This window comes from Falco biarmicus, chromosome 1 (genome assembly GCF_023638135.1).
Source record: "Falco biarmicus isolate bFalBia1 chromosome 1, bFalBia1.pri, whole genome shotgun sequence".
Lineage (NCBI taxonomy): Eukaryota > Metazoa > Chordata > Aves > Falconiformes > Falconidae > Falco > Falco biarmicus.
In genome coordinates, this window is record NC_079288.1 from 359,279 (window position 1) to 383,844 (window position 24,566).

Genomic DNA, 24,566 nt, shown 5'->3' on the forward strand with positions numbered 1-24,566 from the left:
GCCCGGCCCGCGCGCGCCTTCCCGCGCCCCGCCCCGCGGCGCTCTGCCCCTCCGCCCCCGCGCTACCGTCCGGCCCACCAGCGCGCGCGGGTGCCCCTCGCCAATCAGCGCGCCGCGCCGCCGGCGGAAGTGAGGCGCGGGGCTCTGCCTGGGATAACGGGAAGTGACGGGCGTGTCCCGGAAGTGCGGGGGTGCGCGGGCGGCTAGGCGGATCCCGGCGGCGTTGTCACCGCAGCGCGGAGAGCGAACAGGGCCGGTAGGGCGGGGGCAGCGGGCGGCTCAGGGGGGCGCGGAGGCCCGGCGGGGGGAAGGGTTCGGACGGCGGGGCCCGGCCGCGTCGCGGCCGCGGGGTCCCGAGCGGCCTTGCGCGACCTTCTGAGGGCCGGAGGCAGCCGTTGTCCCCGGCGGGGGCCGCAGCGGTGCGGAGCACTCGGGCTTGAGGCCGCAGCTGGGACGAAACACGGGCGGCTGGGGTCGACCCGCGCTCCTCGGAGGAGCCGGGGCTGCTCCGCGCCCGCCCCCGGGTTTCCACCATTGCTCGGGCTGCGGGGGGCGGCAGGAGTGAACGGTGGGCCCTTTTCACTTTCTAGGCGTCGGGAGGTGCGAGCGCTCTCGTTCATCTCGAACAATTTTTCCATAAATAGTTTCTAGTTATGAAATGAGGAACATGGAAGTAACTTCCTCGGGGTCGATTTCCTTCTGTGTCAGAGTAATTAAGGCGCCCGGTTTATCCCCCTTAATGCTGTAGGGTGCATGTTAAAGCAGTTGAGGCAACGTGCGCAGAGACTGCAGCTTGGTTCTTGCAGGAGGTATCACTTCTTTCCTTCCTTCGCAGCCCTGCTAGAAGGATGGTGATGCTTTCCCTGGCCCCACAGGCTCTTTGCAACAAGTCTAAAAGTTGGAACTTCCTTTTCGTAAGAGAGAAGAACTCCCGGTTACAGAAAGTGGTCAAATGGTCGCCTTGAGGGTTTCGGGACTGGACCAGTGCTTTGTTGCTCTGGACGTCCAAGTGTCCTTCCAGTGCAGGTGTTCTTGTCTCGTAACTGCTGAGCAGAGATGGTTTTGTTGTAGTGTTCTGCTATGGGGATGCATGGCAGTATGTACTGATGGGTCACACTTTAGGTGGCACCCACAACTGCAGCACCAGGGTCACCACACAGATGGCAACTGCAGCCAGGCTGTGGTCTCTTCACCCATGTAACTCGTGTGCATCCTGGGTGTAGGACTGCAAGAACTTCTAAAATTTCTGAAGTTAGGAGCATATGAAACTATCTGGTCATGCCTTTGTTTGGTTTTGCTCTTGGCGGTTAATGCCTTGTAGGTGAACTGCAGTGAGGGTTATATCACGAGGCCTTCCCTCCCCCCCCCCCCAAAAAAAAACCCCCACAAAACAAACAAAAAAAACCCAGAAAACACCACCAAAACACTCATTTTTTCAAAGTGCCTGAAAGGCAGCAGGCTGTTTCCAGAGTCCATCCCCAGCGCTGTGAGCAAGTGGCAGGGATCAGGCAAGACAAGAGTTCTCTGGGATGGTGTTACAAAGCATCTGGTGCAGGGGCGTTATCTGGACATCCCCTCAGCTCTGCGTTCCCAGGCAGTGTCAGAGGGCAGCACTCGGCCTAAGGACTGTCAGTCACCAGTTCCTCCTTTGCCGCTGATGTGCCCCCCTCCCCACCGCTGCCCTGGGAACCATCCGAGCCTGGTTTCTCTCTGATTCAGCCTCCCAGGCTGCTGTTGTACATGTGGAGCAACAGCACAGCCTGAGCCGGTTTAAGCACTGCTGGCTCCCCGTCCTTGCAGCGTAGCAGCATTTGTAGCTACATAGTGAACTAGCTACATCAGCGAACTGATCTGGCTGGAAAATAACCCTGCAGAAATGCTTATTAACTGGATCAAATTCCAACAGAGTTTGCTGCGCAGCTGCAGCAGCTTTCCCTTGCGCCATAGGGGAAGAAGGAAGGGTGGGGACCGCTCGAATTGGCACTGATGAGTGTCCACGGCTGCGCTGTGGCCTGAGGGACATCCGAAGCCAATTAGCTCATCAGAAGAGATTGACTAACTGGTTTCACTAGAGACGTGGGATCTTCATCCTGGGGTATGAAGAAGTTGCTGTTTACCGCTGTCTGCCTGAAAAGTTATGTTTCTAGCAGTTTTTCTGTCTGGCGGAAGGTGGGGCTCTTGCATTTACTGCTGCTGGCTCCGCGGTCATGCATGAAAAATGCTGAGAAAATCCAGGAGGAACTGCTGACTTGAGGAAGCAGTGAAGACAGCTGAGTGCAAATTCCCAGGCAGCAAGTGATTCGGCCTCCCGCTGTCACCTGCAGGCTGATCTGCAAGGATCTGAGAGGAGCCCCGGGCTGTTTCCCTAGATGTCTGCATGGCTGGGGACCCTGCCTTTCCGTTAACTTGCTTTCAGGCAGAGTGTGGGCTCTGCCAGTGATGGCAGAGTTCACAGCAGGTCTGTGCTGTCTCACAGAGCAGCGGGCCTCCCAGGAGCCACGGATGCACCAGCTCCAGTGTTCTGCGACTCAACTGAGTCTTGAGAGCCAGAGAGATGCCAGGCAGAGGTGCTGGGCAGAGCACCCAAGTGTCAAAAGGAACTGAAGAGGAATTTCCTTCCAAACAGCTCAGAGCAATGCCTGAGGTCTAAGGTGTTGAGCTCCGGTAAGGAGCCCGGCTGTGGGTCAGCAGTGTAGTGGGAAGGCTTCTGTTAAGGAGCTGAGCCCTTTGGAGGGCTGTGTTGCACGTCCCTGCTCCTCTGCGTCTTGGTGTGTGCTTGCTGGAGGTCTCAGCATGGTGCAGATGGAGTATGTGAGGGCAGTTCTCTCCGGCAGTTCACATGCGATCGAGTTCCTTGGCTTTGCTTTGTCTGGCAGTGTGATGGCTGGTTTCTCAAGCACCTGGAAAAGCTCTGGTTTGCTAATCAATCATGAGCTGAAATACACGCTTCATCTTGAGAAGCCTGAAGGGCAAGGTTGAGGCCCTGGTAAAACTTTTGATGCGATGCGGAACCTCCTTCCTCTCTGGCTGTGTGTTTGGAGCAGGATCCACAGCAATGTGACCTGCGGTGATGAAATGCAGCGCTCTGTGTGGGAGGGGGTGGCCAGCCTCAGCCTGGCTACACTGCTGGCTGTGTCACAGGGTGCCTGTCGACCCCCACGGCTGGCTGGGGCGCAGGGACCCACTCACCTCAAGCGCTGCAGCAATGGTTTTGGCACAGCCTGGTCAGAGATGTTCTTCTGACTGCTGCTCCTGAGGCAGCCTCTGGGAAGAGGTGAAGTGGTGTTTCACCTGAGCTTCCTTGGAGAGCTGAACCCTGGCATGGCCTGAGTGGCTGGTTGGAACAGTGCATTGTGTTGGTCTGAAGAGCTGTTTTCCATCTTCAGTGAGCTGCCATTGTTTTAGAGATCCTGTAAAGACTGGGGTAGTTCTTGATTAATTTGTGTGGTGGTGTGCATGATTGTTTCTTTTGCTCTGGATCACAGGATTGAGGCTAGAGGCATAGGAACGCAACCGAGGAGCTGGGAGTTTGGTTTTTTGGTTGGCGGGTTTTTGTTGTGGTTTTTTTTCCCCTGTGCCCTCTATGGCATAGTTGTTGCTAAATATCTGTGGAAGCTGTTACTGTAACAGAGCTGAGGAGGACTGGGTGTTGGTAATGTGGGGGAGGAAACTGTTGCCCTGTCTGTTGCATCTGGAAGTTGGTTGCCAATGAGTGGTAGCTCTATACTTGGCTGAGACCAAACTAATGGATTTCTGAACTGCTCAGGATAGGATGCCTGGTCCTGGAAATGGGCTGCTATTTCAGCTACTAGAAGTCACAGAATCATGGAGTGGTCAGGGTTGGAAGGGACCTCTGGAGATCATGTAGTCCAACTCCCTGCTAAAGCAGAATTAGTACTGTTTAACACTAAGGCTGCTCCTGTGCGGAGTGGAGAGATCTTCCAGGCTGGACCCTGCTGTTGGGAGTAGCACTGTGGCTGGCACTGCCCTGTTCACCTTGCAGTGCTGATCCTTCACCTTCTGCACAGTGGTTTTGGTGAGCTTTGGTTGTTCGAGGGGAGGCTGCCTGGCAGCCTGTTGCTTGCAGGTGCTGATCAGGCCATTTGTTAGAAGTTTTGTCTGTGCTTGGTCTGAAAGCTGGAAAGTGGGGTATGCACACCCATGGATGTTAATGCCGCAGAAAGGGACCTGACACCATTGAGGATATACATGGTTACTGGTGGATTGTCCGCTGTATGTGCATCTGTTTATTATATTCATGCTTTCAAAGCAGGCTCAGTCACAGAGGGTTTGGGAGTCAACAGAAGTCAGTGACTTGGGACTTCAGTTCTTTAATGCTCTCACTGAAAGTCTGTCAATTCCATTTCCTGAAAGCTACAGGTGTCTGAGGAGGAAGGTTCACGAGTTCATCAGCGTAGGGAGAGAACGACCTGTAGTGCTTGGGAGGTGAAATTAGCCTGGAGGTAAGGCACTGCAGTAAGGGGATCAAGCAGTAGAACAAATGTTTGAGTGAGTGTTCAGCGCTCCTGGGAGTCTTCAAGGTTGGAGGCTTTTTCAGGCAGGAGCCCAAAGGAAGTGACTGGGTTTGATATGGAGGTACCAGGGTGAAATCTAGTCAGTTGTTCATGTATGACATGAAATTAAATGGCCTTTTGAATACACATTTCCATGATATTCAGCACCAGGATATTGGAGAAGGCTATGCAGAAGGGCCAGCTGTTTGTTATAAAGTGGAGGGGTCAGTACTGGAAGTTGTTGGGAGTTGTAAGTGCGAAGGTACAATGGGAAAGCTCCCCTGCATGGGCACGTTCGTGCCATGCAGGGACAAAGCCCTTGTAACAACCCCAAAGTGTCCCCCCTACCTTTGTCTGGTGATAAATCTCAGTCAAGCCTTAGTACCCAGGAATACTGCTTGCATCCACTGCAAGTACCCTACCCCCAGGACACCCTGGGAGCCTTGCCAGCCTCTCTGGGGAAGCGCTGCCGGCCCAGGCAAGGCAGCAAGTCCATTCTCAGGTTTGAGAGTGGGCAGGGAGTGGGTCCCGATGGGGACTTGGCAGCAGCTCAGTCTCAGCACTGGCTCCCTGGGAGCTGGGGCCAGCACATTACCCAGGAATGCCGGCAGGTGGGCTGGTCACCAGTTCTCGCTCCTCCTTTCTTTTTCTGTCCTCTGTGTATTCACTGACAGGTCTACTGTAGCCTTCTCTTCTGGCGGAGGTGTGCAAAATTTCACTTTCTGTTTCTGTCTCTTTTGCCCTGTTCCCCAACAAATTGTTCATAATATTTATGGCTAAAAATATTAGTGGACCCTGGGTGACACCTCCACTGTTCTGCTCTTACAGCCGTTGCCAGGCTCAAACTGGCCATGGAGCCGGACTGGCTCTGGCATCTGCAGAATTGACCTTGCGTCACTGGAAAACGTGCTCTGTAAACTGTGTGTGATTAATGTCAGCGCTGAGGTCTTTCCCAGTCTGGGTAGAAATGGAATAACTGAATTGTGTGCTATCATGTCAGTTAAATACAGGCTTAATTATGATCTACAAGAACCTAAAACTTCTGCTACAGGTTATACTAAGTGAGCTAACCACCATCCGTTCTTTTCGTCTTTGAGCTAAGTGCATTGTCTATGTTTTGTTGTATTTGTAGCAAATGTTGTCATTCTTGATTTATTTGGATAGTAGATGCCAGAGCAGAGAACGCAGTTCTGCAGTTGGTTGTGAATCGTGTGTGCTAGCACAGAGCTCCAGGTGAGAATATTGAACAGGATGCAGGAATGCCAGATAATGACAGAAACACCTGGATCCACCAGCTGATCATTTGTGAAAGATTCTGCTTGTACAAAAAGCCTTTCAAAAGTGGTTGCTGAAAGAGGGTTTTGAGTCTTAAGAGAGTCCAAGTTGATACATGCCATAGGATGACCCTTAGAACAGCACACCCTGTGAAATATCAGGAATTACTGAGGATGTTGTTGGCTTTTATGGAGGTTTTTAGTGGGGTGTTGGCATCATCTGTCACCAGCCTCAGTGTGCAGCTGGATGTTTCCTGGTTAGTCTTGGACAGCTGAGCCAAACTCCGTGCATGTTTAATCCATTATCTGTTTCACTGTCTGTGTGTGATACAGATCTTTGAAAAGGACTAAGTGTGAGATCAGCTGAGCCAGGTGTCTCATTCCACTCCTTCAAGGCACCAGAGCAAATTGATCTGAATGTGTTACTGCAAGCTCCAGATTGCAGCAGGGGCTCCTGGCTTTTGTGCCCCAGCCTATTCTTAGTTAGAATTGTACGCTGGAAGAGCAGAGCTGAGTTGAGTTTATTCTGGGCTCAGGTTTATTATGAGTGAAAGCTTCCCCTGGTTGATCTTGTGGGGGAGGGTGTTTTTTCTGGGCTTGGGGTGTAACCTGTTCCGGCTTATGAGTAAAGCAGTGAGGCTGAATTTTTCCTCCCTCTGGCATGGCCCTCCATGGGCTGAATAAGAGACCTGGCCTACTGGAGCAGTCTGCAGGGGCTGCGGGCCCTAGGCAGCATTGTGTCCCCTCAAGGCCCCCCAAGGACAGCCCACGAAGGGCCCAAGTGAGAGAGGGAGTCCACGGGAGTCATGGCAGAGCACTTCAGGGGAAGCCTGGTTGGTACTGACGTGCTGCGCTGTGGGAAGAAGCCTGCAGAGAGAGATTGTATTGGGGCTGAAGTATATTCAGCACACATTTCCGTGGAGTAGGTAGGTGCAGTTACACTTCTCCTCCTCACTTCAGTATAACTCGCGTGTGTGAGGATGGCGGAGCAGGAGCCGACAGCAGAGCAGCTGGCCCAGATTGCAGCTGAGAATGAGGAGGATGAACACTCCGTCAACTATAAGCCACCTGCCCAGAAGAGCATCCAGGAGATCCAGGAGCTGGACAAGGATGATGAGAGCCTGCGCAAGTACAAGGAGGCGCTGCTCGGTGCCGTCACTGTGACTGCCGGTGAGCCCTAGGATGTGACTGTGCCTTGCTCAAGCCAGAGCTCCACTGGTCACCCCCAGCCTTGCCCCTGCTCCCACGTGGGAGCTTTTCTCCTCCCAGCTTTTTGTCCTTGGGCAGGAGCACAGTCAGGAGCATAAAGGCATGTGTCATTGCTCCCCCCACCCCACCCCACCCCCGATCTCTGGCCCTTGGAGTAAGGTGCAGGGACAGAGGGGTGGCACTCTGCCTTCAGAAGGGGATGCTCCTGGGGAGATTGTGGGCTGGGCCTAACACAGCAGGGAGCCCAGACCTTCACGGAGGGGTGGTGTTCTCACTGCTTTTCTTGCTTTTCAAGAAGTGCCCTGGAAGGAAAAGGAGTTGTGTTGGTTGGTGTTAGGGATGGGTGCTGAACAGCCTTTTCACTTGTCTTTTAGATCCCAACGCTCCAAATGTGGTGGTGACCAAACTGACTTTGGTCTGTGCTACTGCTCCTGGCCCTCTGGAGCTGGACCTGACAGGTGAGCTAGGAAAGAGCTCTAGCCCTTCTCCCAGATCAAAGCTGGCTCAGTATGGAGCCTGGCAAAAGGTCCCACAGGAGCTCCGCTGGCGTGGTGGGCAAGCCCTCCTGTGTCAGAAATGCCCCTGTGCTGGATGCAGAGTGAGGCGCTTGGGTCCCTGGAGGGTTCTGTACTCTCAGCCCAGCAGCTCTGTCTCAGCACCCCTGTCACAGCAGAGACCTTTCCTTGCTGGCCCTAGCTCTGTAGAGGTGTGAGCTGCTGGGCCGGGCAGCCAGCTGTCCTCAAGCCTGCGCAACGGTGCTGATGGCAGCTTCGCCATGGTGACACCCTCAGAGCAAACATATATGAAGGAACATTCTTGAATTAACTGCATTGCTGCACTGCGGTGTCATTTCACAGGGCAGTGCTCGCCTGCCTTGGGTAGCATGGGCAGTGCAGCAAGGAGGGTCCTGTCATGCAAAAATGAAAGGATGAGCTGCGTGCTGTCCAGGCAGTAAGGGTCATCCCCTGCTACTGCAGATACTGCCTGATCACCTCTTGCAACTTACATTTTTCCCCCAGAGCAATACAAAGGAACTCTGAACAACCCTCTCCCTTCTTTTTAGGTGACCTGGAGAGCTACAAGAAGCAAGCATTTGTGCTGAAGGAGGGTGTGGAATACCGAATAAAAATCTCCTTTAGGGTAAGAATTCAGATCTGAAAACTGAAGAACGAGTGGAATGCCAGGCTGCAGCAATCCCAGCATTGGGAATACCTGAGCCCTGAAAAGTGGTGTGGCGGTGGACATTGTCTACTGCTGTGGGTGGGGTGGGCAGTGTGTCTAGGAGATGCCTGCTACAGTCCTTGCTTGTGTCTCCGCAGGTTAACAGGGAGATTGTGTCAGGGTTGAAGTACATTCAGCACACATTCCGGAAAGGTGTGAAAAGTAAGTGCTTCTCTGTGACACGGGTACTGCGCTGTGTGAGGGCTTTCTGCTCCTTCCACTGTGGTGCCCCCACAGTCCACCATGGGAGGAGTCAGTCCTCAGGCATCCCTGTGCTGCCAAGCCCGCAGCGATCTGTAGAGGCTTCTGGGTCTGCTGTGGGGTGGCAGCCTGTGGTGCCGACTGCACCTGCACCTCCGGGCTGAACACGTAATCCCCGCCAGAGCGCGGTGGTGAACAGGCCGCTGCTGACAGTGGTGCTAAGGTGGGGGGACCGTTCCCCACAGGAGGACTGAACAGTTCCTGGAGCAAATGGAGCTGTTAATGTGGGTGACGTTTTTGTTCTCACAGCTCCTCTGTGGGTTGTTGTAGCAGTTACAGACCTTTCATTTGCTTTATCCTTGCCCCAAGTGCAGGGGAGGCTCTTACACAGCCTCCATACACCTCTTTTTCTCCTTGTAGTTGACAAGACTGAATACATGGTTGGGAGCTATGGCCCCCGAGCAGAGGAGTATGAGTTTCTGACCCCCATGGAAGAAGCCCCTAAGGGCATGCTGGCGCGGGGCAGCTACAACATCAAATCCAAGTTCACAGATGATGATAAGACTGACCACCTGTCCTGGGAGTGGAACCTGACCATCAAGAAGGATTGGAAGGACTAGCCCTTCCCAAGGCCAAACCCCAGAGAGCGTGAATCAGACAGTGGCTACCGTAGAAATCCCCCCCTGTACCAAAGTGCTGACATTGGAACCCTCTTACCTTTCACCCCCCATTATAATTTGACCAGATTGCTCAGTTGTGTAATGTGTCCCCTCCCCAGAGAATTGCTGAGTGCATTGACCAAACCGTGCTGTCTGCATCTGGTCTCCAGCTGCCCGCCCCAGGGCCGTGCCAGGATGCCCTCCCAACGCAGAGGTGGGAGCGCTCGCTCCCACCCCAGGCCCTTTGCTGCTTCTCACCTTCCTTTTCTCTGGCAGGTGCTGAAGGGGAGAGACTCCTGTGTTCTGCGTGGGGTCCTGTGCTTGGCTTTTCTGTGCACAGCTCAGGGTAGCTACTGTCTCCAAGTAGCTGAAGAACTTTGATGCCAGGCAGCTATTGAATCCGTTTGTTGGCTAAAATCATGTCTGGCCTGCCTCTCTCCCACCCAGTCAGTGTCCTGGGAGTACTGGCAGCTTCATTTGTGGATGTTCCCTGTAACCATGATGCCTTAATGTGTAACACGTATCCTCTAGGGAGGGGGCCCTGCCCTTGTTACACTTTTTAAATGCCACCCACCTTCCCCGTTTGTTGGCATGGCACTCATCTTGGTCACACCCCTCCATGGGTTATTAGGAAAGATTCACAACTTCCCGCTTTGCTGCTGGTCCGTTCTTCACCCGAGACAGGACGTCTCCAGAGGGAAGGGTGGTGTGACATCCCAGGTGATGCCTGGCCACCCTTCCCGGTGTCCAGGGAGCTGGCGTGGCAGGACCTTGGCCCCCTTTGCATAGGGCTCCAAACTCTCTGGCAGCCTCAGCACCTCTGAGAAAAAGAAGGGGCTGCAAGGCAGGTGGGTGCAGTAGTCACCGGTGTTGCCATCACTTCACACTTCTTATCGCAGCCAACGTAGCTGCAAAGCACTGAAATTCCAGGACAGCACCTGCCCTCCTGGCTGTTTTGGGCTGAGGATGGACTAGTCTGTTTCTGCAGCTGCTCTCCTGAGGCAATCAACAAAGAGCTTGCAATGGACAAGTATTCAGAAGCGATTAATGCCTTATGTATCTGTTCTGCCTTTAAAATCTGTGCCTGGCCTGTCAGTATTTATTGCCTTGACACTCGACTCCCCCTGCCCCGCTGTGCCCATCGCAGACCCCCGCAGCATGCCAGCCTGCCAGCCAGGGCTGCACTGACACGGCCCTCAGGGCAAAGGAGCCCTTGGGGCCCGTCAGCCCCTGAGGGCTGGGCAGGCATGTTCCAGCTCCGCAGCCCTCTTATCTGGATCCTACCACATTGAGGTCGTATTAGAACTGGGACCAAGTACATGTGGCTTTCTTGTAGCTACGTCTTTGCCTCTAACTCTCCCTTGCCCTGCCCCTAGAGAGGTTTTTGTTAATTTGATTTGGTGCATATTGTCTGTAAATCCTAGACCCGGGTTAACAGGTTTGGAATCATCGTCTGCTTCTCCTTTTATGACAGTTAAATAAAAACTTCGAACTGACCATCCACTCTCTGTTCTGGTTCTGTTCTGGAAATTCCTGGCTCTGGGTCTTTGGCAGGAAGCAGCAGAACTTCTGTTCCACAGGGAATTTTTGCCAGCAGCTGGGGTGGGAGAAGAGCAGAATTGCTGGGCTTGCAGAGCTGTGGAACAGGGTATCTGGGGCAGCCTGTGCCACAGAAGAGGTAAGAGCCCCCTGTCGCTGTGTTTGTCTTCAGGACCTATCCCTCGCTGTTCACGCTGTTGCATTCCATGCAACTACGAGGGAACAGAAGGGTGTGGGGCAGCGAAGACAGTGGGTCTCTGAGCCTTGGCCTGCCTGTGTCGCACCTGCTTCAGCTGCAAGCGCAAAGTGGAATTCCTGTGCATCCAGAGGAATGAGGGAGGCGACTGGAGGGGAACAGTATGCAGGAGAGGCAATGTGCGATAAGAGCCTGCAGATGTTTACAGTGTCAGGCATGTTTGTGTTAAGGGTAAGAACAACGTAGCTGAGAAAAGCTTTTACAGAACATACTGCACTAGAGAAGCTGTGGAGGAGATGGCTTGGGTGCTCCTGATCTAAAATACTCATGACAGTAATGGAGAATTCTGAATACCAGAGGGAACCTATGGAGCCAACAGCACAGGCCCCCTTTCTTCTCAGTCCCAGGAAAGTTGCTGCACGTCCTAGGTGCTGCTGCTAAAGTAAAGGACACAACTCAGAAACTGCAAGAAAGTGCAAGGGCTGGGATGAAGCCCCCTCAGCTGGGCAGGAGCCACCAGCACACCCGGGCAAGGAGCAGGCGTGTGGCCTGCTGTGAGCTGTGCCCAGTTGCCTGCCTGCATGGCCCTCCCTGTGGCATGAACACAAGGGCAGCACGAAAGCAGGAGCCCGGGGCAGGCGTCACCCTCTGTCATTTCAGTTAAGAGTAAGCCCAGATGTGCCGATAAGTGAACAAAGGCTCTCCTTGTGCTGGCCCCCAACAGCCGCTCTGAGGGCAGTGGCTGTCAGAGTGAGATCCCGTCTGATGCAACTGCCAGCTCTTTGGCAAGTCTTTCCAAACACTGCATACAGTGCTTCTGTTAGATCGTTTGTGTGATAGTGGGATGCCTTGGGAGGGGTACGCAGGACAGCTGAGACCTGCTGTAACTCCAAGGACTGAGGGGCTACAGCAATCATTTGCTGCCCATGTTTTCTGCAGAACACGGTCCTGCTGTGGAACAGGCCGGGCTCTCCTGCCTGGCAGCTGGGCCCATGATCACACACTGGCACCAGCAACCCAAGGGATGCCCAGCTGCACTCTGGCTGGATGAGTCTCACCCGTTATGGCTTCCAAGCAAAAGCCTCAGCCCCTTCCAGGCAATGCACCTGTAAACCTCCCATTGGAGCTTGTGAAGGAGGGATCCGCACCACTTTTCTAGTTGGGCAACTGTTTGCACTGCAGAAGCTTGGTCTGATACAGCTGCCTCAAAGAAGCAGAACTGCAGCTCCACAAGCACAGCAACTTTCACCTGCATGTGCTGAAGGGCAGCTTGGGAGAACCATGGCCAAGGGGAAGGGGAGAACTTGTGAATTGATGCTGTGTGCTGCTGCAGAGCCCCGGGTGTGGGCCTGGACCTGCTTGTACTGGCAGCTGGTAGGTATGGAAGTCAAGTGAAATGCTGCCCCAGCTGACAGGCCCAGCAGGGAGCAAGACACCAGAGGAGAGGTGCTGCCACCACAGAGGGCAGGCAGTGCCCTGTTCATGACCTTTCCTTTGGCAGACACCGCAGCACAGGGATATTTAAAGAAAACAAGAGAATTGTGCTCTGTTTGTGGGGTGCCAGAAGGCAGGCAGGATCCCCAAACAGCACCAAAAATGAGGGGAGTTGCAGCAGCTGCAAGGCATCAGCAAGCACTGCCAACTGTGCTAAAGTTGCCGAGCACATCTACTGGTGGCCCAGAACCATGCTGGGCCCCGCTGCCCCTGCTGAGATGTGGCAATGTGGCAAGACAGCTCACCACCTTCGGCCTCAGAAACCTGCTGGCAGCAGGATGTGCCACTTCCCCTTGGCTGCTGGCTCAGCCTGCCTCTGCCAGCATGTCAGGCAAGGGTTTTCTGGCAGGAGCTGCACTGGCACAGGGTCTGGCCCTTTCAGTGGAGTGTGTCGCTGCCGAGCCCCTCTGGCAGGGCAGTAAGTCAGCTCGCTCAGGGCTGTGGCTCCCAAGCACTCCCTCACCTCTGGAACCACACAGGCTTCAAGGTGGCCGAGCATGAACGCAGAATCTTGTTCTGCCAGCAGCTGATTCCCCGCCCTGGCAGCCCAACACACCTGTGCAGCCCCGGGCAGCGGCAATTGGGCAGTGGCCACTGCACACACGCTGCTTCACTCAGTGCAGCTTTGCCATCTACAGTCTCACTGGGCACTTTCTGGGCTTGAGTAAGGTGCCTGATTCTGCACGTAGCCAAAGCTCCTGAACGGACAACCGCTCCTCATAGCACTTGGGACAACCAGGTTACCTGTGGCAAACTGGCAGTGCACCTCGCTCTGAACACCACTGGCCTAGGGCCAGCCCCCGCAAGGGGAAGGTGAAGAGAGCAAAGAGCAGCAGCTGTGCCTTGCAGGCAGCCACTGAGCTGGCAAAATCAGCAGGGTGTGGCCAGGGAGCCCGGAGGGAGTGAGGCCCTGCTCCAGCACTTACCCGGCAGGCAGCCTGTGCATACAGGAGGTGCCTGCAGCAGCCCCACCACCACCGCCACCGTTGCAGCGCAAAGCTGCAGGCAGTCAAAACCCAGCTGTCTTCTGCCCGGGGGCACAGGGGCACCCCTTCCCCTGCCCAGCTTTGGGAGCAGCCAGGACCTGACCACCGACCCTTGCGCTGCACCAGGAGGTGCCAGAGCAAAGCAGGGAGAGTTGTGCCATGGGACATCCCCCTGCCACGGTCACGAGACTCGCTCCTCGTGGGTACCTGAGCAGACACTGCATAGAGCCACATGCTCTGAATGGGAGCCCTCTTGCCACGGGCTCCTGCTCGATCCTGGGGGGACGAGGTGATACCCGCGCCCTGCCTCGAGCGCGCCACCGCATGGCTGGCCTCTCTGAAAGGGTGGGTGTGCCGCGAGCCCCCGGTGGGGCCGAAACACCCGCCTTGAGCTCCCCCCGCTCTCCACCTCTGGGGCAGCTGCACAAAACGCGGTGAGGCTGCCCGGTACTTTACGCCAGGCTGGGACCGGGCCGGGGGCGCGGGGCCGGGGCACATACACGGGGCAGCGCCGCGCGGCTGTGGGGCTGGGCCCGGGCCCGGCCCTGAGCGCCGGCCGGTGCCCGTGGAGGCGGGGCGGCCCCGACCTGCGCCTGGCGGCCTCACGCGCCGCGACGTGTCCCGCAGCGTCATGTGCCCCGTGTACTTTCCCTCCGCAGGCACCGGAAGAACCGCTTCCCCTTCCGGGCCGGGTCAAAGGGCGGCGGACGCGGCCCAGTCAGAATCCACCACGCGCATCTGGCCGCGCTCATGCGCACTGCCCGCCCGTCGGGGCCGCCCGAGTGCCACGTTCGAGGGCAGGCGGCCGCGTGAGGCGGTGGCGCCGACCAATTGCGGGCGACGCAGAGCGGAATGAGGCCAATGGCGACGCGCGGGAGAGGAGCGAGGCCGACGGCCAACCCGCGGCGGTGGGGGGCGGGTGTACCCCGATCTCTGGCGAATAGGAGCCGCGCGGCGGCCGGGGCTGCGGGCTGAGCCAATGGTGGGCGGCGGCGGCGCGGCGCGGCTGGGCCAATGGGACGCGGCGGCGGCCGGGGGAGGCGGGTTTATAAGCGGAGGTGGTGCCGCGACGGCACGCCTGCCTCGTCCTGTTCCGTCCCGCCGCCATCAGCCATGGCGGGAATCCGCGCCGTCCTGGCGCTGCTCTGCCTGCTCCTGCCGCCGCCCGCCTGCGCCGCCGCCCCCGAGGAGGAGGACGGCGTCCTGGTGCTGCGCGCCGCCTCCTTCGAGCAGGCGCTGGCAGCTCACCGCTACCTGCTCGTCGAGTTCTGTGAGCGCCGCGGGGCGGGCGGGCGGCGGCTCCGGGAGGACCGAGGGGCCGGGGCGGGGGCGGCAGGAGGTGCTGAGGGACCAGCCTTCCCCGGGGTGGGGGGGGCGGCCGTGCGAGCACGGGTTGGGCTGGACTGGGCGGGAAGGCCGCCGGGGCGCTGGGCCGGGAGGGGGCCTGCCCGGGGCGGGGGGGTCGGCGCTTCCCTGGGCCCTGCCCCGTGCCTGCTCGCGGTGCGCACCCGGGCGGGCCGCCGGGGCGTCGGGCCTGGGAGCGAGGGGACTCCGGCCGGTGCTGATGCCCCGTCCCGCAGATGCCCCGTGGTGCGGGCACTGCAAAGCACTGGCCCCTGAATACGCGAAGGCGGCGGCGAAGCTGAAGGCAGAGGGCTCGGAGATCCGGCTGGCCAAGGTGGATGCCACAGAGGAGTCAGAGCTGGCGCAGCAGTTCGGCGTGCGTGGCTACCCCACCATCAAGTTCTTCAGGAACGGTGACAAGGCCGCTCCCAAGGAGTACACAGGTGAGCGGGGTGGCTGGCCCTGCGCCTGGGTGCAGAGGGCAGCGACGTGGCGGCAGGCCCTTGCACCTGGCCCTGTGCTGCTGTGGCTGGACAAGGTCCACTGTGACAGCAACCCAGGGAGTGGCACTACAGCAGGCAGGCTCTGGGTGGGTGTTGCACTTGGGGTGGTGAGGATCAATTCTGCCTTTAACAGGCTTTCTCACCTAAAGCTGGGGAAATTCCTAATAATGAGATAAAGCAGATGGAATTGGTTTTGTGTAGAAAAGCAAAGCAATCCAAGCATCGTTTTTTGCTTAGCTTGACTTCACTTGAGCTGTGTAGCACCCAGAATGGAAAAAATGCTTCGGCAGTTGAGTAAAAGGGAAAAATCAAGATGTGAGATAGAGGTGCGAGGAAGACAAAGACAAGCAGAACTCAGTTAAACCAAGCCATGTTGTGCTGGATGCTGAGAATAACATCCAGAAAACTGATTTTGAAAGGAAAAGGTGATATATTTGCAGGGGAAATATTAGCATCTTTGAGAAGTGCTGTATTGCTGGTCAAAGTTTAAGAATGTGCCTGGGCTAGGAGCAAGAGAAGAATGGATTCCTGGGAGCCCCTTGTACCTTGACTTAACAATTGGGGATTAGCTTAATTACACTAGGAGTGAAAGTAAGAGAGTTGCATAAGTGATATCTGTATTTCTGACCTCTCAACCAGCTGCTGAACAGTCTATCCCAAAGCTTAGGGGTTTTGTGTTCTTAAACTTAGTTAGGGTGAAAGTGAATCAGTGTTCTTATCTTTCTGGTGTAGCTGGCAGAGAAGCAGATGATATTGTCAGCTGGCTGAAGAAGCGCACAGGCCCGGCTGCAACTACCCTGACAGATGCTGCTGCAGCGGAGACATTAGTGGATTCCAGTGAAGTGGTTGTGATTGGTTTCTTTAAGGTAGGGTTCATGTTTCTGTTTGAGACGCTCTTGTACATGTCTAGGGACTTCCCTGCTTTCTGCCCCATGGGGACCTGACAGCTGGGGAAGGCTCTCCATGAGTTATGAAACACTTGCTGTCCTGCCTTACTTGATCTTCCAGTTCTTTGGCTGGTAAGCCCTGGGATGTTTGTTTCAGTGTGACGTGTCCCACATGAGACACCTTTCTTAATTCTTCAGGATTTGATGTCAGAGGCTGCAAAAGAGTTCTTGTTGGCAGCAGAAGCTGTGGATGACATTCCTTTTGGGATTTCCTCCAGTGTCGATGTCTTCACCAAGTACCAACTTAGCAAGGATGGCGTGGTTCTCTTCAAGAAGGTTGGTGCAAAGCATGAGCACCATGCTTGAGTCTTCTGCCTCTTCTTACCTTTTCTCTCAATTACTCAGAGTGAAATGAGAGCAGCCCTGGATGAAGCAGCAAGAGATCCTGTGCTGTCAGTCTGATTGTTTCCAAGCCTCAGAGCCTGGTGGGAGAAGGGGAGGGAGCCTCCAGGCCCTTTGAAGTGTTGGATCCCCAGGGCCCACAGTCGGCAGAGGGCAGGCTCATCAGTCTCCTGGCCCAGTGCTGCCCTCCCAAAGACACTGGGTGCAAACTGTTGCCTCACTCACTTCCCCATTTCTAATATCTAGCTGCAGTGCAGTAATGCTCAGCACAATCTTTAAAATATTCATGGCTGTAACTTGTGAGGCTTCCTGTGCCCCTCCCCAGACTTTAAAGGTCTTAAACAGAACAGTAGCCAAGTTCTTGATGGCTTGCCATGATGCTCTGTGTTTGATTGTCTTAGCAAAGTTGCTTTTAAACATACCCAGTGTTGAGTTGACCTCTGCTGCAGTCAGCTGCTGGCTGCATCCAAGAGTTCTTCAGTCTTAGTGCTGTGGGTTCTGTGGTGCAGTGATTCCAGCAAAGTTACTAAGAGGATTTGCTGTTCCAGCTGACTCGGCTGAGGCAGTTGGATTGTGTGCAGGGGAATGCTGGCCATCTACAAAATCAGAAATAAACTTACTGGTGTCTTTTACTATTAAAATCAAAGTCATTTCATCCAAGGGATGAAATTCTAGGTTTGAGAAGGCAAGCGGAGGTTCCTTAGACTTGGTGGTGCTGCACACTGCTGCAGTGAGGCAGGACAGAAATCTGCTTTGGGTTCATACTTAATAAATCTATAATCAGTCATTGGTCTGACCAATGTAACCCAAGACAGGCTGAAAAGTTGAATGAATTCTTACTTCAGTCTTCCATTGTTCAGCTAAAATAGCATATTTTTATCCCAGTACAGCTCTGAAATTGTAGTTATTTTTATGACGCTAGAAGCTTGTAGACTTAAATTTTAAGTCGGAGGTCCCTCAGATCAGTATGGCTGAAGGTGCAAGTAAATTATCTGGCTGATGAGTTCAAAATGCTAGGGTTTTGCAACTAGAAAAGTTGGGGTGGGTAAAGTGAGCAGTATTTTGTTCTTGGCTGTCTTACTACCTGTATCTTGTTCTTGCCACCTGTGTAGCTTTATGTAGTCTTTCTGTATACTCTATTCATGGCTACTACTAGGCTGAAATTGCTGTTTGCGGGGGGGGGGGGTTTCACAGCTTTTGTTCATGTTGTTTGGCAAACAGCGAAGTCCAAATAGAAATGCTCCTCTAAAACTGACCATCTCTTTGGGGCTGTGGGGAGTACCATTGGGCTGCGAGCAGGTCCGTGTATGAGGGTGCTTTGAAATGGCTAGGTTTCAGCTAGGGCTTCCAGCACTGACAAGTCATTACCCTGGGTTACTTCTACACTTTCTCATGATTAGCTGTCTGTAGAACGGACTTGTATTGATTTGATCTGAAACTATCTTTAACCCTTAAGTCCTGTGAGCTCTGTTAACATTTCCTCCACTTCGGAAGAACCAGGGCCGTGGCAGGACCAGTCTTTAGCAGTAAAGGAGTTTTCAAGATATTTTCCATAATCAACTTGGGTACATCTGGAATGAAAAGCAATTCTGTACCTGGCAGCTTCTGTCAGGTGTGTTAGGAGTGAGAGGAACCTTGGTCTGAAAGGCAGCTCATGAGCTGCTGGGGTGCTGCAGAAGAGCTCTGCTTTACATGGAATAAGGAAGGTGAGATGCCTTTCAGCTTGTGAAGGTTGTCTCTGTTTTGATGCAATGTCATTGTAGTGCTGTGGACTTTCAGATATGTCCACTCCAAACCCAGGTGGAAATGAGGACCAATGGTAACTGAATACCAGGGCATGAGTACCAGATAATTTTACCAACAATTATGTGTTTGGAGTTTGGCTCAGCTTCCTGCAGTTAGTTGGGTCTAAATGGACAGGGTTTGTTAGCTAGGAGTTCTCATCTTGCTCTTTATGTGAGTTCTTCAGGCTTGCAAAGACCCTCAAAACTGTTCTGAAGGTGCTAAGGCAATGTTCAATACACTTTTAATTTCCAGTATTAAGTGTTTTGCTCAGCTTTTCTGCTGAGACTGGTATGCTTCCTGTAACAGAAGGTTATCTGAGTGCACACTTGCTTCTGCCAGTAACTTGAGTGTTGCCATGCCATGGGACTGCTGTTATCCTGCACATCCTGTCTTTAACCTTGATGGTCCTCTACAGCTGTTCCTTTTTGAGGCTGCCAGAGAGGGTTCCAAGAATCCTGGTCAGGGATACAGGTGATGCCCTAATATAAAAAGGGATCTGGCACATCTAGTGTGATGTGTGCATTAAACATGTGCTGCTGTCTCTAACAATAGAGACTGAAACAACCCTGCACTGCTGAGTAAATTATTGTTTACTTGCAGTGGATATAGTGGGCTTTGTCAGGCTTCTTTCATAGTGCTGGTTAAAGTGTGTGCATCTGCCTCAACACTGCTAATTCCTGCAGAGCAGAAAGCTGCAGGTGCTCTGGTAGCTTCTTGCTGGTCTGCCTTATGCCTCCTACAGAGCTGTAAGGCAGCTCTTAAAAGTCCTTGGTGACCTGTTTCACAAATGGCTTCATGATTGTGCAGAACAATTGCAGGATCTAAGCTGATTCTCCTGTTGCCGCTCACCTTGTGCTGCTAGGGGGTGATTTAAGGCTTTGCTTGCCAGGAAGACAAACGCCTTGATCCAGATTTTATGTGAACTTGTGACCTTGTTGAGAGGTGGAAGTCTGCTCTGAACAAGTGCAACTGAGATCCACTGGGGGAGTGATGCTGGTGCAAATGCATCTTATTTCTTGGGAGATATTTGTATGGGGTATGGGAGTGTTCTAATGCAAGAATATCTGTTTTTGCAGTTTGATGAAGGCCGTAACAACTTTGAAGGGGAGCTCACAAAAGATAATTTACTGAACTTCATAAAGTCTAATGCCTTGCCTCTGGTCATAGAGTTCACTGAACAGGTAGGTCTTTAGGTACTTGATAAGGCCTCTTCCTGCAGCTGCTGTATGGATATAAGAAAGCTTAAAGTGTAGATTGTATGGTCATGTTCTATCTTGGAGCTGACACTAGTTTAGGGGTATGGAGAAGTGTGAAGAACACAAGGAAAAAGAGGCATAAGCTTGCTGTTCAAAGCAGTCCTGTAGTATTGGAGGCTCCTGTGGTCTAGTCAGAATAGCAGAGCCAAGCTGGTCTTGGCACCAATTTACCTCTTTTCCAAAAATAAAGTTTTATTTTCTGCTCCTCAGACTGCTCCTAAAATCTTTGGAGGAGAGATCAAGACTCATATTCTGCTGTTCCTACCAAAAAGTGTGTCTGACTATCAAGAGAAACTGGACAACTTCAAGAGTGCAGCTGGAAACTTCAAAGGAAAGGTGAGAAGGATTTCTGGGATGATGAATTGAGTGACCACCTCCTGCAGAGAAGTGTAGCACTGTATCTACATCCACTTAACAGCTCAGGAGGAGGACTTGAAGCTAGCTCTCTCTCTACCTGTGTCTCTTGATAATAGGCGACTGAATCACTTACTGGCTTACACACTGGCTTGCACAGCTGTTGAAGGAATGGCAGTTAACTCCTGACTTTCCTTTGTGTGTATATAAATCTGATTCTGCCTTAACATCAGTGCCAGGTCTGTGTGCATGCTGCTTGAACTGCTGTGGCTCCAGCATGTGTGCTCTGACAGGGTGCCCTCATGGTGGGCTTGGAGAGAGGAACAGGGGCTAGTTCAGCTACTACTTGTGCAAGTCTGTGTGTAAAGTATTGATAGCCAAGAGGTACTCTTCTTCACCATACTGCCTTTGACTTTTTCTTCCAAAGATCCTGTTCATCTTCATAGACAGTGACCACAGTGACAACCAGAGGATTTTGGAGTTTTTTGGCCTCAAGAAAGAAGAATGTCCAGCTGTACGTCTGATCACACTGGAGGAAGAAATGACAAAATACAAACCTGAATCAGATGACCTCACAGCAGACAAGATCAAAGAGTTCTGTAATAAGTTTCTGGAGGGCAAGATCAAGGTAATGAAGATAAATGCTGCTGGTGGTAAACCTAGCTAAATAAGTGTTAAAAAAAGAAATCCTCCCTGTGGGGAGCTGTGTGAATTAACTGGAGAAAAACCTCTAAACTAATTTACGGAATATCTAGCTGGCTTTGTGCTGAGAAATAAAATGCAAAACTACTGGGGCACGAAGCCTGTGGGAAATACAGCTGTGTACTGGCACCTTGAGCAGTCAGAGCCTGCTCTTCCTGCTGCTTATGGTAACTGTGCTGTTTATCCAGTTGCTCTTCCTGCCAACAATCTGTGAAAAGTGTGAATGTGTGGCACAGTTTAAAGAGCTTTCAGCCCTAATCTGCTGGAGGTAGCTGTGTGCAACTTACTCCAGTAGTGACCATTTAGCTAAACTCAGTCCCGTGGGAAGGATACTGTCAGTGATAGTTTCCTTCCTACAGAGCTCCATTGCAGTTCTCTCTGCACAACAGCACCTGTTATTTCTACTTGGTCAGGGTTGGAAGGAAACTTTAAGCAGAAGAGGAAGTGACTGATTCATCTGATTGCTCATAACCTATGACTGAGGCACTGAGGGGGGTAGTTAAACTTTGATTTTCCAGGATATGTGATTGCATGCATGTTCCAAGCAGCTGTGTAGCAATCTCTCTGATTTTTACTTGTTACTCCAGCCCCACCTGATGAGTCAAGATCTCCCTGAAGACTGGGACAAGCAGCCTGTCAAAGTTCTAGTTGGGAAGAACTTTGAAGAAGTTGCTTTTGATGAGAATAAGAATGTCTTTGTAGAGTTCTGTAAGTATCTTTCAACAGCTTATTCTAAGTAACTGGTGTGAAAGGAGTGCCAAAATACTGCATGACCAAAATTAGGGAGGAAGCATCTTACAGAACCTAACTGCAAAGGTAGTGCCTCAGTTGAAAAGATGTGTGAACTGTCTGGTGTGGGGGCTGAGGGGGAGCGATAGCAACTTGTTAGGTTGTTGGTGCTAGCTGTGTTTTTTGTAATTAACAGATGCCCCCTGGTGTGGTCACTGTAAGCAGCTGGCTCCTATCTGGGACAAGCTGGGAGAGACCTACAGGGACCATGAGAACATTGTCATTGCCAAGATGGATTCTACAGCCAATGAAGTAGAGGCAGTGAAAATCCACAGCTTCCCCACACTCAAGTTCTTCCCTGCAGGCTCTGGCAGAAATGTAAGAAGGCAGCTGGCCTTTATACAAACTGCATAACAAGGGAGCACTGGAAATGCTTAAGCTGCCTGCTGGAGTTCTGTTTCAGACAAGGTCTTTGGGAGGGCTCTCCACTTGATAGGGATGGAACACATAGAATCTACAGGACATCTGAGACCCTTTTTGGGGGCTGGGCTGTAGGAAAGGGTTTGGTGGGGGTGGGAAGTGGGAATGGGGAAAAGAGGGAGCATAGCAGAGGACAGTGTGCTCATCTGCAGGCTATTCTTCCCTCGCAGTGATCTCTGAAGTCTAGTGGATGAGCTGTTTTCCTTCGTCTCATATGGGTGAAGGTGAATTTTCAAATTCCGTTTTGCTTGGCATGTTAACTCTTGCTTAGAAAGAATTCTCCTCTCCAGGGTTGTGGTTCTGTAGGTGCCCATAACAATTATCTTCATACTTTTTTTCCTGTGTAGGTAATTGATTATAATGGGGAGAGGACACTAGAAGGCTTCAAGAAATTCTTGGAGAGTGGTGGTCAGGATGGGGCAGCAGCAGATGATGTGAGTAATATGAATGCAGTACTCTGGGCCTTCAGAATATGGTGTGTGAGTCAGATCTGATGCTGTGCTTGAACCCTCAGTCCTAAGATCCTGGGTTATGTGGCAGGGAAGGATATTGTTGGTAAACAAAAGTGCCCACACCACAAAGTGTGACCCATTCAGTTGCACCTGGCTGGCTATTGGCCTGTAATGAACTCCTCTTAGTGAGAACACTTCAGCTAGGTGTGAAATCAATGTTCTTGGGAGGCTTAAATGCAAATGCATGGAAACTGTTAATGTTACAACCTCTGAACTTGCACAGGCCAGCACCTGGGGCTTAAGCAGTGTGAGGAACATTACATATGCACTATATCTAGTTGGAAGCTCCTCACCTGCTGGGGGTGGAGGGTGTTGCAGGTGCAGGTACCAGCTTCCAGGGGTTCCTAATCCTTAATGTCCTTAAGAGCTCTTGGTAGAAGTCTCTGGATGTTTTGTTAATGTGGCAGCAGAGAATAGCAAACAGATTAGTGGTACTGCTCTGTGCTTGGTTTTGGACCTGCCTAATGTGCCAGAAACCAGTAGCTGTCTCTAACCTATACAGGATCTGGAGGACCTGGAGACAGATGAAGAAACCGACCTAGAGGAAGGTGATGACGATGATCAGAAAATCCAGAAGGATGAGTTGTAAAGAGAAGGCTGTACATCACCCAAAAAAATCAGACACTAAATTGGCTGCTGTTATGCAGCCCAGTGAGTCAGAAACCCATTAAGATTTAAAGCAGAAGGTGAATGACTGGAAATCCAGGGATTGGCTTTTAAAGTAACACTTTACCCTCATGTGGCTGTACACTTTGACTTGATCTTTTCTTTTCTTTTCCCTTTTGAGAAGGGATCTGTCACTAGGTAGCCAGCCCAGCCAGCTGGGCTTTTTTTTTTATTGTGATGTACTTTTTTTGTACACAGCTTTTGTTTGAAGTATTCTGTTCTGGGTAGAAGCAGATTGTGAAGCGGTAGCATGAGTTCAACAGCCCAACATTCTGGAGCCTTGCCACTAAGATCTTCCAAGAAAGCTCCCCACCCCTTTTTTCTTTGAAAACTAAAGCCCATAGTTGATTTCTGCACCTGGCAGGGTCCTTAATGGACTCTGCTGTTCTTCCCTGGAATCAGCCTTCAGTATATGCAGGGGAAGAGGCAGTAAGCCTAGGCATCACCCTGGTGGAGGCTGTATATGAAGGTGCTTCTTTCATGCTGGCCAGATGTTTCCTTTCCCCTCTGCTTTAAGACACTTGGAAATGACTATTTCAAACACCTGGAAGGGTGGAGTACTGTGTGCACTGGCTGTGGCAGGCTCTGAGGGTGGAGGTGATCACTGGCTCACCAGTTTAAACCAAGACCTAGCTGTGTTGCCATCCCTTTGATCAAATGCAAGACTGTTTTGCAGTCACTTTCCATACATTATTTTGAGTGGGTTGGCCAGGCAGGTGGTGTGGGAGGGCCTGATAGAACAGATCAAACAGGACATTTGCAATTACTGGGTTTTGGTGAGGAACTTGAACAGGGGAGTGCCTCAAAGGCCTGAGCTGCATCAGGCTGGTTCTTAGCATTCTGCTACAATAATATTGGAACTGAATTTGTTGGCCAAATAAAATTGAGATTTTAATACTATTATGTTTGTTTAACTTATATTCATTCTACACTGATAAATTTGAACTTGACCTAAAAGAAGGCCAGAGTTCTAAGGTGATTCTCAAGGCAGTCTGCCAGAATGAGAAAGCTGACAAACACACACCAAACTTTTATTAAATACCACTTTTCTTGAGAGAAAACATATTTTCTGAATGCTTTGAGTTTAGCAGGTGGCTTCTGGTACCTTAACCTGAGTAAATTTTGTGTTGCATAACCTGTAAAGGAAAAATGTGAAGATGACCATGTCCTGACCAGATTAAATTGGCTTGTGCAGGCAGACAACCAGCAGCTCTATTAGCAGTGAGGGGACAGATGCTTGAGCTCTGGGAATAAGTAGCTCCCCTTGCCAGCTGGCTTGGGGCAAGAGGACCTCATTGCTCTTGAGCAGTTAACCAAGGAATTTGCCTACAGGGAAACCTGGGGTAGCCTGTAGCTCTGCTAGTCAGGCTCACATGATCCAGTGAGCTACACTGCTATTTCCAAGCCAGTCACTTACTGCTGAAAATATTTCTGTAAGAAAATATGCTATAAATGTCACATGGGGTGGTCTGGTGAAGCTAGAGGGCAACGCTGGAGGCTATAGGTGTCTGTCACTGAACATGGGTGCACTGGGTCTGTAGCACAGGAGTGCTGCATGACATGTCTGCAGCTCCAGCCTCCTCCTGTGGTTGCTTTGAGAGCAGAGCCCTGGCCCAGTGCACACAAACCTGTGCAGCAGTGCTGGGGCTGAAC

The 24,566-nt window shown here is 52.4% G+C and overlaps 2 protein-coding genes across 2 annotated transcripts; both read left to right on the forward strand.

Moving 5' to 3' along the window:
- Nucleotides 1-116: 116 nt before the first annotated feature.
- ARHGDIA (Rho GDP dissociation inhibitor alpha) lies at nt 117-10,575 on the forward strand. Its single transcript, XM_056322183.1, has 6 exons — nt 117-256; nt 6,749-6,958; nt 7,372-7,455; nt 8,061-8,137; nt 8,317-8,380; nt 8,840-10,575. Exons 2-6 carry the CDS (start codon nt 6,769-6,771, stop codon nt 9,037-9,039), a joined length of 615 nt encoding a protein of 204 aa, XP_056178158.1. The 5' UTR covers nt 117-256; nt 6,749-6,768; the 3' UTR covers nt 9,040-10,575.
- A 3,777-nt stretch (nt 10,576-14,352) lies between these two features.
- P4HB (prolyl 4-hydroxylase subunit beta) lies at nt 14,353-23,813 on the forward strand. Its single transcript, XM_056339045.1, has 11 exons — nt 14,353-14,563; nt 14,874-15,080; nt 15,873-16,006; nt 16,226-16,363; nt 19,291-19,395; nt 19,681-19,806; nt 20,252-20,452; nt 21,114-21,234; nt 21,452-21,633; nt 22,083-22,169; nt 22,750-23,813. Exons 1-11 carry the CDS (start codon nt 14,407-14,409, stop codon nt 22,834-22,836), a joined length of 1,545 nt encoding a protein of 514 aa, XP_056195020.1. The 5' UTR covers nt 14,353-14,406; the 3' UTR covers nt 22,837-23,813.
- Nucleotides 23,814-24,566: the final 753 nt, after the last annotated feature.

What these genes read in the sequence shown, in the direction of transcription:
- ARHGDIA (XM_056322183.1), top strand. Translation starts at nt 6,769, where the DNA reads ATGGCGGAGCAGGAGCCGACAGCAGAGCAGCTGGCCCAGATTGCAGCT. An exon ending in TGCCGTCACTGTGACTGCCG is followed by an intron (nt 6,959 to 7,371) that starts GTGAGCCCTAGG and finishes CTTGTCTTTTAG; the next exon opens with ATCCCAACGCTCCAAATGTG. An exon ending in TCTGGAGCTGGACCTGACAG is followed by an intron (nt 7,456 to 8,060) that starts GTGAGCTAGGAA and finishes CCTTCTTTTTAG; the next exon opens with GTGACCTGGAGAGCTACAAG.
- P4HB (XM_056339045.1), top strand. Translation starts at nt 14,407, where the DNA reads ATGGCGGGAATCCGCGCCGTCCTGGCGCTGCTCTGCCTGCTCCTGCCG. An exon ending in CTACCTGCTCGTCGAGTTCT is followed by an intron (nt 14,564 to 14,873) that starts GTGAGCGCCGCG and finishes CCCGTCCCGCAG; the next exon opens with ATGCCCCGTGGTGCGGGCAC. An exon ending in TCATAGAGTTCACTGAACAG is followed by an intron (nt 19,396 to 19,680) that starts GTAGGTCTTTAG and finishes TCTGCTCCTCAG; the next exon opens with ACTGCTCCTAAAATCTTTGG.